Genomic DNA, 16058 nt, shown 5'->3' with positions numbered 1-16058 from the left:
AGGTGACGGTAGCTCGAGGTGGGACGGTGTGAGGGGTGCAGGGGGGGGGGGGGGGTAGCGAGGACCCGCGTGGCATCAGTGTGGCCGCCAGCCCGTTCCGAACCTGATGCGCGTCGCGGTCTTGTCTCTCACGTTCGTAACAATATACACACACACACACGGTGGTGCTTATTGGCTACCTTACACGAACATCTTGGAATACCATCCTAATAGATTAATTTATAAATTCCGAAATAAATGGAAAACAAGTGGTAAGAAGGTATGTCAGTCAAATGGAAAACAAGTGGCTCTCCTTGCCCTAAGAAGGTATGTCAGTCAAAGTCAAACATCAAGGTCATGCCCATTGTTTTTTCGATAGTGAAGGCATAGTGCTATCAGAGTTTGTTCAAAGGGAAACAACTGTAAACTCCAAATATTACAATGGCGTACTGCAAAGTTTTTGAAATAGTATACGGTGAAAGAGACCAGAAAAATAGGCCAATTACGACAACGTACCATACCCGACCTCGCGTCTGATCTGCGAGTTTTTGGCCGAACAAAAGGTTCCTGTCTGTCCACCTCTGCTTTACTCTCCGGATTTAGCACCATGCAACTTATGGCTCTTCCCAAAAATAAAAACCGTGCTAAAAGGAAAACTTTTGACACTGTTCCGGACATTGAGTGGGCATTGTTTTCTAGAAAGCTACTTATATATGTTCAATTGCAGTGAAATTATAGATAATATATGTAAAGAAATTGTTTGTGTGGATTTTGATCCATTCTCTAAGCCATCCAAAATTTCTTAGCAGGATCTGTTAGTAAAAAATTAAACTATCTTTTTAGCGTTATTATTCCACACTTTAGTTTAATAATATACTTAATCTTATGTTAGCTTTTTATAATCTATGTGTTTGGCTAGGTTTTCACTTTGTCATGTTGAGTCTGGCTTGTCTTTTTTTGTATATGATACTGGCTTGTTGAGGTTTGAAAAAACTGTTTGGCGGGCATTGTAATTAATAAATTAAATTAAAATAAAAGTTATTTTTATTATTAGTATTATTATGTATCAATCCGGTTCTGTTCTGCCCTTTTATAATCCAGCTGGATGGCACACCCTTTAATAATTGCTGCTTTGTAAGAATAGCTTAAGACATTTATTAAGAACTGGAACAGTTTGCCTTTCTTTGATTTTTTGTATTTTCTGAACCCTTCTACTAAATAATTTTCATTGATACTTGGAATTTTGTTTTCATACTACAAGGCAAGGGGAATTGGTTTGTGCCCAGCCTCTGTTGTGAGATGTATTGATTTACTACCCAAATGGTTCGGAGCCTACTTTAATCATGGAGGTCTCGTGGCCTTAGACTAATCTATTTGTAACCTGCCAATATAAAGGCCTACTTTTATTTTTCCTTTTTTTTATCATGTTATCATAAAGAAATAATTTACTAAATTGCTTAGTTTTTTTTACAGATGTAAGTAGTTTGTAAGCTCTCAAATGGATGTAGAGCCTTTTGGCAAAAAGTTATTTTTTACTGGTTGCAGATGACATAGAATGGCCAGCAGAAGAAGACTGGCCAGTGCAGGCAGAAGCCAAAGAAATAATAACTGGCCTGCTGCAGCAGAGTCCCCGAGACAGACTGGGTACAGTGAGTGCACAGGAAGTGAAGGAACACCAATACTTCCACGGGGTTGACTGGAATTCCCTTCTTCGGCAGAAGGCACAATTTGTTCCACAGCTTGATCATGATGAGGATACCAGTTACTTTGACAGTATGTGCTTGACAATGCTGAATAACATGACCTTTATGCCTTTTTTCCCACTTAAACTATTTCTTAGTTATTATATTTTAGTCTTCAGTGTCTTTCAGTTTGATATTCTCTGTAATTTACCAAAATATATATTATATGTACAATGCTGCACTTTTACATATATCTCATATTTGTTAGATAGTCGACATCATCATGGCAGAAGAGTGCTGACAAGCTAAATATAACCAGTGATGAAAATCTTTACATTGATTTCTGTACATTTAGGTTAGTCATTTTCATAAATTGAAATTGAATTTTCAATTAAAGGTGTGCGGCAGAGTGTAAAATGTGAGTGCAAACTTTGCTTTTACTTGTTTTCTTTGCCGTAGGTGAGTGAACAAAACTGACAACATTTTCCTTCACCTGACTTTCTTTTAAACCTATGCAAGATAAGTCAATTTAAAAAAAAAAGTGTTTTTCTTTTTTGGTTGACAAGATTTGTATTGCATTGTATATTTTGTACTTTAAATGGACTAATATCCATGTGAGATCTAAGAAAAAGTGCATATTGCAGAGAAATATAGCTGCAGTCATATTTTGGCAAGTTACATTTGTTAATTTTGTAATATATGTGTGGAGATATATTTTTTTAAAAGAAATAATCTGGTTGGTACAATTTAGACTAGTGATTTGTTAGTGAAATATTTGCTGCATTTACTAATTTAATAATGCTGTATTTATGTACAGTGTAAACTCTATATAACGACACTTAATGGACTGAGCATTTTTCGGCGTTATAGAGAGTGGTCGTTTAATGAAGGGAAATAAAATATATCATTTTACTATTCTATAATAATATGTATTTACTAATATAGTACACATTTTACACACAAACATTAATATTTATACAAATTACAACACTTATTGTGTATAGTCAATTATTTTTTCTTTGTTTTTCCATATTGTAGACACTAGACACGGTAGAGCGGCTAAATCCAAAGCATCTTCCAACATCACTGATCTTTTCTCTTGCCTCTATTGAGCGTATTAAAAAACTTTTTCGTCAATACACAAAGATTTTTGTTTACTCGCCATGTTTACAGTTCGAAAGTCTGTAAGCAACTGCGATAATGATAATGTGTAACAACTTGACAAAAGTCTATTGACCGAGGTTAACGTGTGCAAGTTCATCATACAAAAACAAAAGACAAAATTTCTTAGAATCTCCAGTACGTCAGTCGAAGTAAACACGTGCTAGATAATACAGCAACAAAACAGCAGACAAAATAACGTACACAGTTGCAGTTCTTATCAACTTCGGCAACTTAGAAAGTACTGCTTAATGATTTATAATGCCGTATTGTTGTCGTTAAATAAAGTGAGCGTGGCGCTATATAGAGTGCATTCTTGCATAGAAAACAAGGTAAACAAACCAAAGTCAAGCAATTTCGACGTTTTAAGGAGTTTGTCGTTAAATCGAGTGACGTTATAAACAGTTTACACTGTATGTGTATGTTTTTTCCAATAGTTTATCGAATAATGTTTAGTTTTCTTATGTTAATTTTCAGCTCGTATGGATCGTTACAATCATGAGATTGGAGAAGATACAGATGATACTGATGATTCTCCTTTGTTTGGATCGTTTTCATCGTGTGCACCAAAGTTTCGCAGAGTGCATACCAGAATAGCACCATCTGAGCTAGCAGAAGATGTTTCTTCAAAGAAATCCATTTCTCGCAATGACTCTGGTCAGTCAGATCATTCAGAGTCATCTCCTTCTGTTCTGGATGGTACCACTGACACATCAGAAGTTGAAGCTTCTTACGACAATGGTACTGACAGGACTATAGCCAATCAAAGTACCCCAGAATCGTCTCAGACGGAAAGTGATGATGTGTCACCACAAATTCAGAGGAAACGTCGACTCCACTACAAGGAAACCATTCCACAGTTTTCAATGTCTGTTGAAGAAAATCGCTCAAGGTATTTTTTATGCCATATTTTTTAATATATTTTCTTTATATTTAAAGAGGGTCCTTATTTGGAATTAATAAAATGTTCAGCTAACCCTGTTTCTATGGCATCAAGGTGCTATGATGTTAGAATGGTCAGATCACGCCTATCAAGGTGATCCAAGTTTGATTGGTAGGAGTTGATGGGTTTTCTTGAGGTGCTCTCGTTTTGCCTACCATTGCATTGCGTCACTGCTGTATCTCACCATTTTATCCTTCATCCGTCTGAAGTGACTTCGATTTCACCGAGATATTAAACATTAACTTTTTTTTCTAATTCTATTGCAAAACAAGTGTCTGGCTGTGCTACGGACGTTTATAGTTTCTTGTGGTTGTTAACACCTGCTCTGAATATAAGTAGATATGGAAGGAATTTTCCAAATTAAATGAATTAAATGCTACTGACTAACCATGTATGAAAATACTTTTAATAGTATCCTAGTTCTAAAAAATATTAACTGTACATCTCTTCTAGCAGTACAGAGCTTTAGTAATTGTTCTAGGATGAAACCTAGGGAGAATAATGTTATGTTACAATATCATTTAAAAATTTTAATTTTGACACTTTCTAGGTTTTAAACTGAAGTAATACCTACCACATGTCACTTTCCACACAATATTCTTTCAAGAATGTTCTCAGATAGTGAATATTTGAGGCGATTGGTGCATGGAAAATATTACAACGAAACTAATTTTGCATTACATGTTTATTTTTTATTCTTCTTTTTAAGTGAAAAATATACTTTAGTTATTTTTTAAATATTTTTTTGCTAAGTAATTTTATTGTAAATGTACTTATTTTCTTGCCAAACCTACAATAAAATGAGAAAACTTAAAGAATTTTAATCTTAATTTTTGTTCACATAATGATTGTACAAATAAATAATTGAACCAAGAAACAGCCAAAAAATTAATTTTAGTTGTTAAATTTGCAGTTAAGTTTTGAAAATTTCTATTGTTCATTTCTAGTCTTTTTTAGAAGGTATTTAACAAATGAATTTCAATTAAATTGAAAAGATACTGAAAGACACAAGACTAAGTTATGTATGTATTCTCTTATCCTTTTGGTTTTGACACAATCTGATTCAAAACATGTACACAGGAGTGATAGTTTTAGCACTGCGTGTAAAACTTAAATTGCCAGAAAGAATGTCCCTGCGATGTGGCGCTGAGGCTGACATTCTATCCCTCTACACACCATTCTTCCCCCTTCCCCCTTCCCCCTTCCCCCTTCCCCCTTCCCACTTCTGCCTTCCCCTTCCCCCTTCCACCTTCCCCCTTTCCCCTTCCCCCTTCCCCCTTTCCCCTTCCCACTTCTGCCTTCCCCTTCCCCCTTCCCCCTTCCCCCTCTGCACGCATTCAACCCCCTTCTGCCGACCCGCAGCAGCCGTCCTGAGATCTGCCCGAGTACGTCGTAATGACACTATGACAAAGAATAATGATATTAAAGTTATTAATTTATGAAAGTCCGGCTTAGAGCTTTCATAAACTTCTGACACAAATTTTCCGTAACATTAAACGTATGGTAATTTAAATTTTTCATGTACAAAAATTTTTTTTTTATTTTGTAGCAGGGTAAGAGATATCATTTCATTTAACCTCATTTATGTTACAATATTTAAAATTTAATGTGCCTATATTTCTGTGGACCTTTGCAGGGTTTTTTTTTCTATTCCATTGTGTAACTAGAAAATTAAATATAAAACAATATTCTCAAAGAAAAGTGTTTTAACTTCTCTTCTGCCACTGGTACATCTCACACAATAACCACGTGTTTTAGTGAGTTGCAGTCAAGTAGAAGGTGTGATCAAGTTTGTGGCTGGTGTGATGTCTTATGTAAAAAGATGTACAGGTTATTGAAAAGATAACATCCCTGAATTGTAATTTAGTTACGTTTTTGGTTTATGATTGATCAAATGTTGCAGCACGGACATGGAACATATTAGAGAACCGCCTTCATCCGATGAAAAGTCTTCCAAGCATTCTGAATCTTTTGTGCCACTGCGTATAGCACTGCCAACCAAGCACCGCTCCAGAGCTGTAATTAAAAGTGCATCTGCATCTGGTCTCTCCTTGATGATCCCATCAGGTGTGAATTAAATTTTCAAGATGTCAACTTGTTCATGAAGTAATGAAAGTTCTGCAAAATTAATGACATAAATGCTCATGAAAATCTGTAAACAGTATTGAACATTCCATGCTTTGTTGAAGTTACAAATTTTTTTTCCCTCACAAATACACTTGGTTGTAATGTAATTCTTCTACACATATAGGAAGATTTCAGGATTTGCTTATAAAGTTCAAGGAGACATATATGTCATGAGCTTTGTTAGAGTATGCTAAGTGCAGATTTCTAAGTTAACTTAATTTTTTAGATGAGTTTTATCTATTTATTTTTTTTATCTTTAAGTATAATCAAATCATGTGGCTGCAAGTATTATTTGCATTTCTACAACTTATCCTGTTCTTGATTGATTGCAAGTTGATATTTGGAAATTGTAAAATGGGTTTGAGTTTTTTTTTGTTGTTGTTCAAAACATAACCAATAAACCTTTTTGTTTAGTGTTGATAAATCATAAATTTTCTGAAACACGATGTTATTGTAAATTAGCTGTTAGACGTATCTAGTTGTAGTTAGTATATATTATAATCTTATTCAATATTTTTTAGTAAAGGTGGATTGTGTTTCTAGGTCTTTTTTCCTTGCATAGTATTGTCAACTATTCAATAGTGACATGCACAGTTTAAATGCAGTGGTGGTTACTGGTTAATGCATTGGATCCCACTTGCACTTGAACCCATTATCTAACAGTGTAAATCAGTGATCAAGAAATGTAGTTAAATAGCCTTAGCATATCATCTTATTTTGTGTCTAATGTGTGTTAAATGTGGGAGCATGCAGTATCGCCTCAGTTGCACGTGATGTAAGATGAGCAGATGATAAGTCGCTCTAGGTGGTAGGGATATCCTCACAAGTTAATATCACTGGATCACAGTTCAGTTGAGTGCAGAGCTAGGCATGCAGCCAGGAATGTGTCCTTATGTTTGTTTCATTTTCACTTGTTCTATGATGTTTAACTAGCCTATTGTGAAATGGCCTTTGTTCAATAATGTAACTTGGGAGCCATGTATTTTAATAATTTCTATTGCAATATGAAGACCCCATATGACCTTAAATAGATTAAAAAATTTTTATAAAATACTTTTACAAGTTTTATAGTTTGATATTTCAAAAGTGTAAATAAATCAAACTGGTGTACCATTTGCACAACTTAGCATAGTTAAAATAACAAAATAAAAACCAGATAATGGTTAATGATATTTGTGAGCCAATATCTTGAATCTTTTGATTCAAAGAGGGTAAATGATAAATTGAGTTTAATAAGTTTTTGTAGTGATGGGTCGAGACTCGAAAAATCGAGCGAGTCGAGTCGAGCCGGCGAAACTAAACTCGACTCAAAAACCGAGTTGATTAAGATCGTGTCCTCGAGTCTCGTCAAAGTTTAGTTTTTGGCTCGACTATAATGTTGCACAATTTCCAATAGTGAAGGTAGGTACTTATCCGAAACCATGCACTTTAAAATAAAATATAATGTATTATTTAGGCCTACCTAGTGGAAAACCTCTGATCCAACACTGAAAACCTTGAAAACGAAGTCAGAAGATTATTTATTTTTGATTGTGTGTAACCGCAAACAGTGTATCCCATCCTTCAATATGCACTTAATATTTATAACTGCAACAAAATACCTTTATTTAACTATAACAGAATTTAAAAAATGTTCTCTAGATTCAGTCATGAACAAGACCACGTTAATATTTGGGCAGCTTTGGAAGTAAATAATATTTACTACTAAACACTAGATAGCCGCCATTTTAACTCCGGGCCAATGGCCTATGTAAGTCATCATACAGCCAGGGAATGTTGCCACTTTGGCAAATTGATATCAACAATAATTGAAATCTCCAACCAGTTTTCCATGGCCGAACGGAAAATTGAGGCTACTGAAGTTTATGTTTACACTTGAGTTTGCTTCGCCGGCGTCGTATTAATCATAAACGGTTTAGTATTAGTGGAATAGATATGTTTGTACGGCCTGGGACGTCAAAAAGTGACGAATAGAAATCAAAAGCAGAGATTTGGGGATTTTTTGAAAAATTTGATCATCAGACAGCTAAATGCAAGTGCTGCAAAAAATACAAGACTCAGTCATCATCAAATTCACGTCTGATTCGTCACTTGGATGTGCATTTTCACTTAAAGCGTCAGTATGAAGATTAAAAAAAAATACAAAAATCAAAATGTGTAGGGAAACCTTCAATAATTCAAAGTTTTCATATTTAATTACATATATTATATTGAGAAATATTTAACTTATATTTATTTCGCTCATCATTCTGCCACTTGAACCTCGCTAAGTTTGACTCATCTCAACAAATTTCCATGAGTTCGGCTCGAGATCGACTCGAAGACAAATTTCTATGAGTTCGACTCGAGCTCGACTCGAAGATAAATTTCTTTGTTTAACTCGAACTCGACTCAATGCTGAAATAGGGTGACTCGACCCATCACTAAGTTTTTGGATCCCTATTTCATTTCTTTTATCTCAAAATAAAAGATGAAAGGTATAAAGAGGGGTAAATGCATTTTATTTCTATTCTTAAAGTTTGCCTTTAAAAAATTTTGGAATTTTGCCAGCAACTTTACAGTGTTATTGCATGATATTAAGCCATTACTAGCAATGGTTTCACTAAATAGTTTATTCTGGGCCACAGATATATAATTGTGTATTTTTTTGTTGCTACAAAGTCAAATTGCATAGTGGAAAAAGAGTTGACTCATATTCAAGATGACCTAGGTTAATATCCTGCTCCAGCCATCATGATATTGATTTTTCATGTTTCCTGTTATCACTTCAGGCAAATGCTGGGATTATTTTTTTTTTATCAAAGCTATAATTATAAGGCTTACAGATGCACATATTATGTTTTTAAAAGCATAGATTAAAATTTATCTAATTTTGTACAATTTTTTTTTACATTAAAAATACATCTCTTTATGGCTACTAGCTCGTTGCCCGTAAATGTGGCCGTACTTGTGGTTAGGATGAAATATTCATTCCTCGCCACTTTCACTCCCACAGCAGTTTGAATGATTTAAACACGTAACCAGAATTAAATAGTCAGTGATGGCAAACGACAACGTCTCCAGGTTCGCGCTCTGCCTGTCTTGTCGGTTGATGATGAACTGGGTCAGATACTGGACAATGGCGACTGACTAGCACCCCCTTGCAATTACTGTTACAATTATTTAAATTTGTGCCACTTGCTTCTGAGAAATAATACATACTTAATTCAGGATACATTATTACATAAAAATAAATCTTAATAATACCAGTTATTAATTAAAAGTTAAAAAGAAATTCTGCTTCGGGAATCCTCTGCTTCCATTCGGAAATGTATGGGAAATGGCCTCATTGCAAAACCATTTACTGCGAAAGGAGGGGAGGGAGCTATGGCCATGGGGAAGGGGAAATGAACTGTCGCTAACCGGCGGTTGGAATTTCAAACTCTGCTGACTGCCCCTTGCTGCCTACACAACTGCTTGAGCTTGACTCAGTTTTTAAAAACTTACATCAACTGAAAAATAATCATTTGACAGAAATATTTTGACTGAAGGTGCTATTACTGAACTCGGCTTGACTTGGCTGGAGCTGGCGTAGTTTAATTATTCTTTGTGTATTAATTATTTGGCGTCTATAACATTCTAAATTCTTCATGATTCAGGGGCATGGGCATTTTTAGGCTGAAGTCTGTTGACCATGTTCACGAGTGAGTTCATCTGTGTTCATGGCCTGAAACAATTTTAACATTTTCCACTGCCAAATTTTAATCTTTATAATAGTTTTGAATGATGAGAAACAATAAATTTTGAATTGTGTTTTTTAAGGACTGCAACCTCTCAACAAATACTTTCTTTTTGGGCAATAATTGTAAATTTATTGCATCATTCGCTGGTGGTGTCCTTATCACCCAAGGAGTCTACAATTTATTGTCCTAATAACTTTATCATCATCATCATCATCATCAGTTATCATAATTCATCCTTCATTTATTCATAATTTATTCCTTTATTATTAATTCATTCTTTTTATCATTTATCTATAACCATCACCCATTTTCATCCCTTACATATCATCCATCATAATCTCGTTGAGCTGAAAAAAGACAGTAAGTTAGGGGAGTGTAGCATTACAATAGTGTCAGTGCATTGTTATTCTCTTATTAATAATGAATTGGTATAAATAGTAAAGTCAGAGATGTATTTATTGGAGACCTGCAAAATTCGCGGATTTATTCGGTGATAGGCTAGAATTCAAACACATATACCTCTTAGATAATTTTGCTATTGGCTTACTGTTTATCTGGACGAATCTCAACCAGTTATAAACCCTCAACCAAAAGAAGGATCGAATCACAGACAAACCAGCTGAGACGACTTACAAGTTGGCAGCCAATGAACTTGCGTTATTTGCCCGATTGTACAGGGGTATGTGCAGTCTATCCTGAAGGCCATCGAAACCGCGAATTTTGCAGGTCTCTAGTCATTATGTATTAAGCTATATTGCTTGGCCTAGTTTTAAAGAGCAGTATATAGGCATGTAATAGACTTGTAACAATATAGGTAAAATATAATTTTGCTTAATTTCTTTATAAAGCAATAACATATTTTTAAGTAAGCCTTTTTTTGTTGAGATATAAGAACATTGATAATATTAAAAGTATAGCTAAATTTTAAAAAAAGATAACATTGGAATTTTCACATAACATGATATTTATTATCTGTATTTCTTTTATATTCCTTTTTTTAATAGTTTGTCGGGAGAGAGTTTTTCTTGTTACTTTCAGATGATTCTCCTCCACAGCCAGTACAGTCGCCTGGCGGCTCAAGCACTGCCAGCTCCCGGGACACGTCTCCGTGTCGGGAACTGTCTCCTCTTGTAGCCAATCTCAATCCTCCAATTATAATTAGGCGGGGACCGTGTGGCTTTGGCTTCACCATTCATACTATTCGAGTATACTTTGGTGATACAGATTTCTATACCATGCAACACTTGGTGATGGTAAGATATGATTATTTTTCATATATGTAAAACATGTATCATTTGCTGTTTAACTATCGTTGTGTTTCATACAGTAATGAATTATAAGCTCTATGGTTATAGGTATTTGAGAGTTTTAAAGTGTTATATTAAAATTACACGCACATTTTCTAAAACCTAATACATATTAACTTTGCAAAATCTTGCTGTCCTTAAGTATATCAATTTGAACCATGTTTTCTAACATTCAATCATTATTTTGTAACCCTACTACAGCATTATTTTCATGTCTGATAATAACAATATAAAGTCCATTATATAATTAAGTTTTTGTTAATTTCAATTTTTTTACTGACTAACATGCCAAATATAAAATTTCAAATCATGAGTTGATTAAACTACACAGCTTGGATAAATAATAACATTGGTCAGTAGGAGGAAGCATGTTTTGAGCAGTGAGTAGAAAATATGCTTAGTTTAAAAGCTAGTCATGGTTATCTGTCTAAAAAGCTAAATTAATTCATATTTCATGACTATTAAATAGCTTAAATTTACGTCATTGTATTAACAGTTGCACCATTCATTGTTAGGAACTACTGAACTTATCTGCAATTTAAAGAGATAATCATATCCTATGGAAGGGCCAGTTAAGTTGTGACATTGCAAAGGGTCACAACTCCTACCTCATTTTGGTATATATTTTTTTTGTAGTTGAGACATTTTATTGACTAGTGTTGAGGTTTGATATATGGTAGCAGAATATGTATTTACAGATGTGTTTTCATCACTAGATTAAGTTACTAATCCTAGGATGCATTTAAAGTGATTTGTTTTTTTATCTTATTTTCTATATTTCCTTTATTTACCAATGCCTGGGAACCATGATTCTTCTAGAATGATCTAAAAAAAAATGAATGTTTTATTAGTAACAATAGTGTTATAACGGTGAATTAGACATTCCCGTGGATTATCCTGTGTGTTAAAAAGAAACAGAGAATTATAAATCCTTAGGTATATGTATTTATATACTTTTCATGTATTGTAACTTGTGCCAGAATTGGCTGATTTTTTTTAAAGATGTTTTGTGATTAGTTGTTAGGGACATGCGACCACCTGCCTTCTTCGTGCTTTAATTGTTCACTCGTCATGTTACTGAAAGATGTCAGGTAGTGATACTCAACATTATCTAAATGTAGTGTGAAGAAAGTAAATTTTACTGTTGTGGTCCAGGCGACATAGATCAAGTAACCATTTTGGAACTTTTTATTAGAATTTTAGAATTAGTTGACCACAGTCGTCTGTAAAAACCCACAATGAGACAAACATGATTCGTTTCATCACCGTTTCAAGGACAGAGTCCTTTGGTTGTACTGGGCGTCGTAAGGAACCAGAGAAATTAATACCAGTAACAGGTAATCTTAGTTTCATCGTACATTTGGGTACTATTGAAAAGTAAATTATTTTAGAAGCAGCAAACTTTGTTTTGTGATGTTTTTGTGAATATTCTACTATAACAGTGTCGTGGTCAGAAGAACTCTCAGTCAGGAAGAATAACACAGTTAAGACTAGTAAATGTTTTTTGAGAGTGTACATGTCTTTCATAAATCATTGAGAAGTTTTAATTATGAAACTTAAACATTATTTTGGAACCAAGCAAAATATTTGTCTGTATGTAACAGTATTGGATCATTATCATTAGCAGGCCATGGTCTGGCCTGTCACAGAGTATTACCGTTTTAGTAGCTGCACACTGTTATATTATGTTCCATGAATGCATGGAATGTGTTTGTGAGTTTGACAGTTGTAACTTAATACCTTTATCGTAAATAAAAAAATTAGGATATATGTTTTCGTGATGTCATGTGCGAAGTTATATATATTTTTTATTTAACAGATTTACCGCATAAACTAGAGTATGGGCCAAGATTTTTAGTCACAAAATGAAAACAGGGGTCGGTCTGAAATCGTACCCCAAGAAAAATTCAGGTAGACTATAAAAAAAATGGAAAATGTACTTGACCGCCCTTAAAACAGTGTTAAAATACAGTAGAACCCTGTTATAATGAATCTGAAGGGACTAGTTTATATGTTCACTATAGAGGGGAAACTTTATATCTGGGAAAACTTTTATATTGGCAATACATACTCAAAAGCATAATCTTAACTAACTACACATAGGCCTAAGCCAAGAAAAGAACGAATGAAAATACTCAAAGCAACAGTTTTATGAGCAAATGCAGATATTATTTTTAATACACTACACATGTACAAACTTTCTATTAATGGTTCTTCGACATCGGCGTATTTTCCTTTTTTCAGGCGTTTAATACTCTGTGACGTATTCGCAGCTTGAGAAAGAAGATTGTTCAGCTTGTTTTATATTGTATTTAATGTGGATGTTGCAATTCCCAGTTCCTTTGATATTAACACGTGCGGGACAGTGGGGTTGGAGTCTACCTTTTTAATAATGTCCACTTTATCTCGCACAGATAATGCCTTACATTTTTTAACGCGTTTTTCACCCTTTTTTATGTTCGTATTTCTTATTGAAGCACATTTGCAGCTTAATAACACGAAATTCTTTTTACCGTCAAAAGTAAATAAACGAAAAATAACGAGTCTGGCGCATCAAAGATCACTACATATCATTTAGTATCGCAGTTGCTAAAGCTGGAACGAAAATTTCTTACTTTCTATGGAAAAATTTAGCCCACAGAGTTCTATATAATGGTAGTCTTAAAAACCTTACTCGATCAAAATGTCCGAAACGTGAACGATAAAAATGAGACGTAAAAATATTGAATTTGCTGCTATAATGTACATACGTATTTGTGTGGCTGTAATTTATGTTAAATTTTGATAACTTATTAAATGTACACGCGTTCGCCCATTCTTTAACTATGCAGGGAAAACTATTTTTTATTTTCACCAAACTGAGCACCATTTCTGGCTACACGTAGTCTACCGAGGCCACGCGATTACGACTTGTTTATATTATGAACAGTGGACAATGGAGTAGAGGTGGGTTGGGACAGCAATTTTCGGTATCAGTCCCAACCTGATACTGATACAGTGATGTACCTAGGTACAAGTCTCTGATACTTCTGTATCAGACGGTCCCAGGAGGCAACAAAGCTCCGCGTACGCAGACCGTGCGACCGGAAGGAGAATCTGATACATTATTTATCACGCCCGGTAATTCTCTACCTCTGTTACTCTCATGCCCGCCTGATACAGCCAGTATCAATCAGTTCAACATTCACTGCAGTTCGTCCTGGCCGTGTATCACCATGTACATTGTTGCCGGCTGTCATGCTTTGTAGTTAGTATCTTTATAGTGAAATAAGGAATGGATAAGTGCACGAAAAAGACTTCATTTGTATGGAATTTTTTCACGGAAAATAATGAGTTTGCTAATTGTAATTTGTGTAAACAAAAACTGAGTTATAAATCATCGACTAATCTGAAGAAACATTTGAAAAAACATTGATATAGTATGCTCACTAATGTACCTAACTTTTTTTTATTTTTTATTTTTGATAAAATCGTGAATTTTTAATGTATAAAAAAATGTTACTAATTGTTTTCGAAAAAAGAAAGTCCATATGTTGATTACATCTGTTATTAGTGTCAACTGAGAATTTATTTGCATTTTCATAGCTGTTAGGTGCACAAATATAAATATTATATCTTGTATTAATGTACTTTTTAATATTAAAATTTCATTAGTTTTATTATTGAACGAGACGGTGCACGCACTGCGCACTGAGCGTACTTTGAAGTAGGAAAATAAACAAAACGACTTGTAACCAGGGCTGCCACTCTGATATTCATGAAAAACCTAGATAACCTACAAAAAAACCCAGACACATGGGTAAAAAACCCAGATGCGTCTAAAATGCTATCGTTGAAAATGTTTGCGTACTAATTCAAAAATATAAACATAACTGGTTTTAATATAAAACAATTAATTACCTTACAAGACTGAAAACGGTTAAATACAACCAATACAAGAAAATTACACTGCAGCAAAATGGCTGTATAAGTAATTCTTGGACCAGACATATCATAAAAAAACCTACAAATATATACATGACAAAACAAACACCATCACTGCATCCTTTAAACCGGTAATTGTTTTTATAAAACTGCATCATGTACGTTAGTCTTTATTCAGAGTCTGATTCTACAAGATTGGTTTGAAGGTTAATTGTTGCATTGGTTTTGTGTTCTGCAAGCCTCTTTGAAGAATGTGTCTAATTTAATATTCGACTTAGCTTCTTGAAAACTAGTTTTGTGTTTATATGTATTTTTGTGTGTGAAACACATAGACTTGTTTGCATTTATCAAACAGATATTGCAACAGATACAGTAGCTACTACCTTTATTATTGTTTTAGGTATAAAAATAATTAAAATTATAAAAAACCTAGAATTGTTGGAATTCATTATTTAAAAACCCAGAAACCCAAACACCATTGGAAAAACCCAGATCTGGGTGGAAAAACCCATGAGTGGCAGCCCTGCTTGTAACAATATCGCTTTGCGCCTCTCCTTCAAGGCTTCAACGCCTTCCCCTGCGCTTCCTCCCCTACATTCTTTCCCTTCTTTATCCCTTATTCGTCGTTCCTGCTCCCTCCCCTTTCACAAGCTCCGCCCAAGTGACCGTCATCTGCGATCGTGTACTGTATTCATTGGCCGAGGTGTTGTTCCAGCTGAATTCTGAACTGATACTAAAGTCTCTGATACTTTTCAAGTGTACTCGTTTGCCGTTCCTGATACAGGCGCGTATCAGTGCCAAAGTATCAGGTTGATACTTTTCGACCCACCTCTACAATGGAGTAGCATATTGGGGAGAAAAACGTTAATGTGATCCAGAATAGACGTTTTGTAAAAATACTTGTAATTATATGAAAATATTTGAGATAAATGTGCATTATGTCGGCAAAATTTGTTCGTGGTACACGGGAAAACGTATCAACATTGACAAAAGTTGTGCGCTATATCCAATAAATTAATACATAACCTCACATCATTTTGCCGGGACCGAGACGGAAATTCACTATAAACGGGAATTCATTATAGGCGGGTTCACTATAAACGGGTTCTACTGTAATTTGTTACATTGTGTTACCATGTGACTTGACCTTTATTTAATATATTTCAGTGAAATCTTTTTCCATATGCGCATATTTTTTCTTCGTCAACAAACT

The 16058-nt window shown here is 34.5% G+C and overlaps 1 protein-coding gene across 5 annotated transcripts in view; it reads left to right on the top strand.

The window, feature by feature from the left end:
* Positions 1–16058, top strand: part of LOC134529735 (microtubule-associated serine/threonine-protein kinase 3) — a 115055-nt gene that overhangs the window by 80892 nt on the left and 18105 nt on the right. For all 5 annotated transcript variants that reach the window (XM_063364120.1, XM_063364116.1, XM_063364118.1 and 2 more), the window contains exons 18-21: positions 1525–1752; positions 3300–3714; positions 5669–5832; positions 10653–10867. In XM_063364120.1, the coding sequence (XP_063220190.1) occupies positions 1525–1752; positions 3300–3714; positions 5669–5832; positions 10653–10867 (1022 nt within the window). The remainder of the gene's footprint in view (positions 1–1524; positions 1753–3299; positions 3715–5668; positions 5833–10652; positions 10868–16058) is intronic.

Source organism: Bacillus rossius, chromosome 2 (genome assembly GCF_032445375.1).
Source record: "Bacillus rossius redtenbacheri isolate Brsri chromosome 2, Brsri_v3, whole genome shotgun sequence".
Taxonomy (NCBI): Eukaryota; Metazoa; Arthropoda; class Insecta; order Phasmatodea; family Bacillidae; genus Bacillus; species Bacillus rossius.
This window is presented reverse-complemented; position numbering and strand designations above follow the sequence as displayed.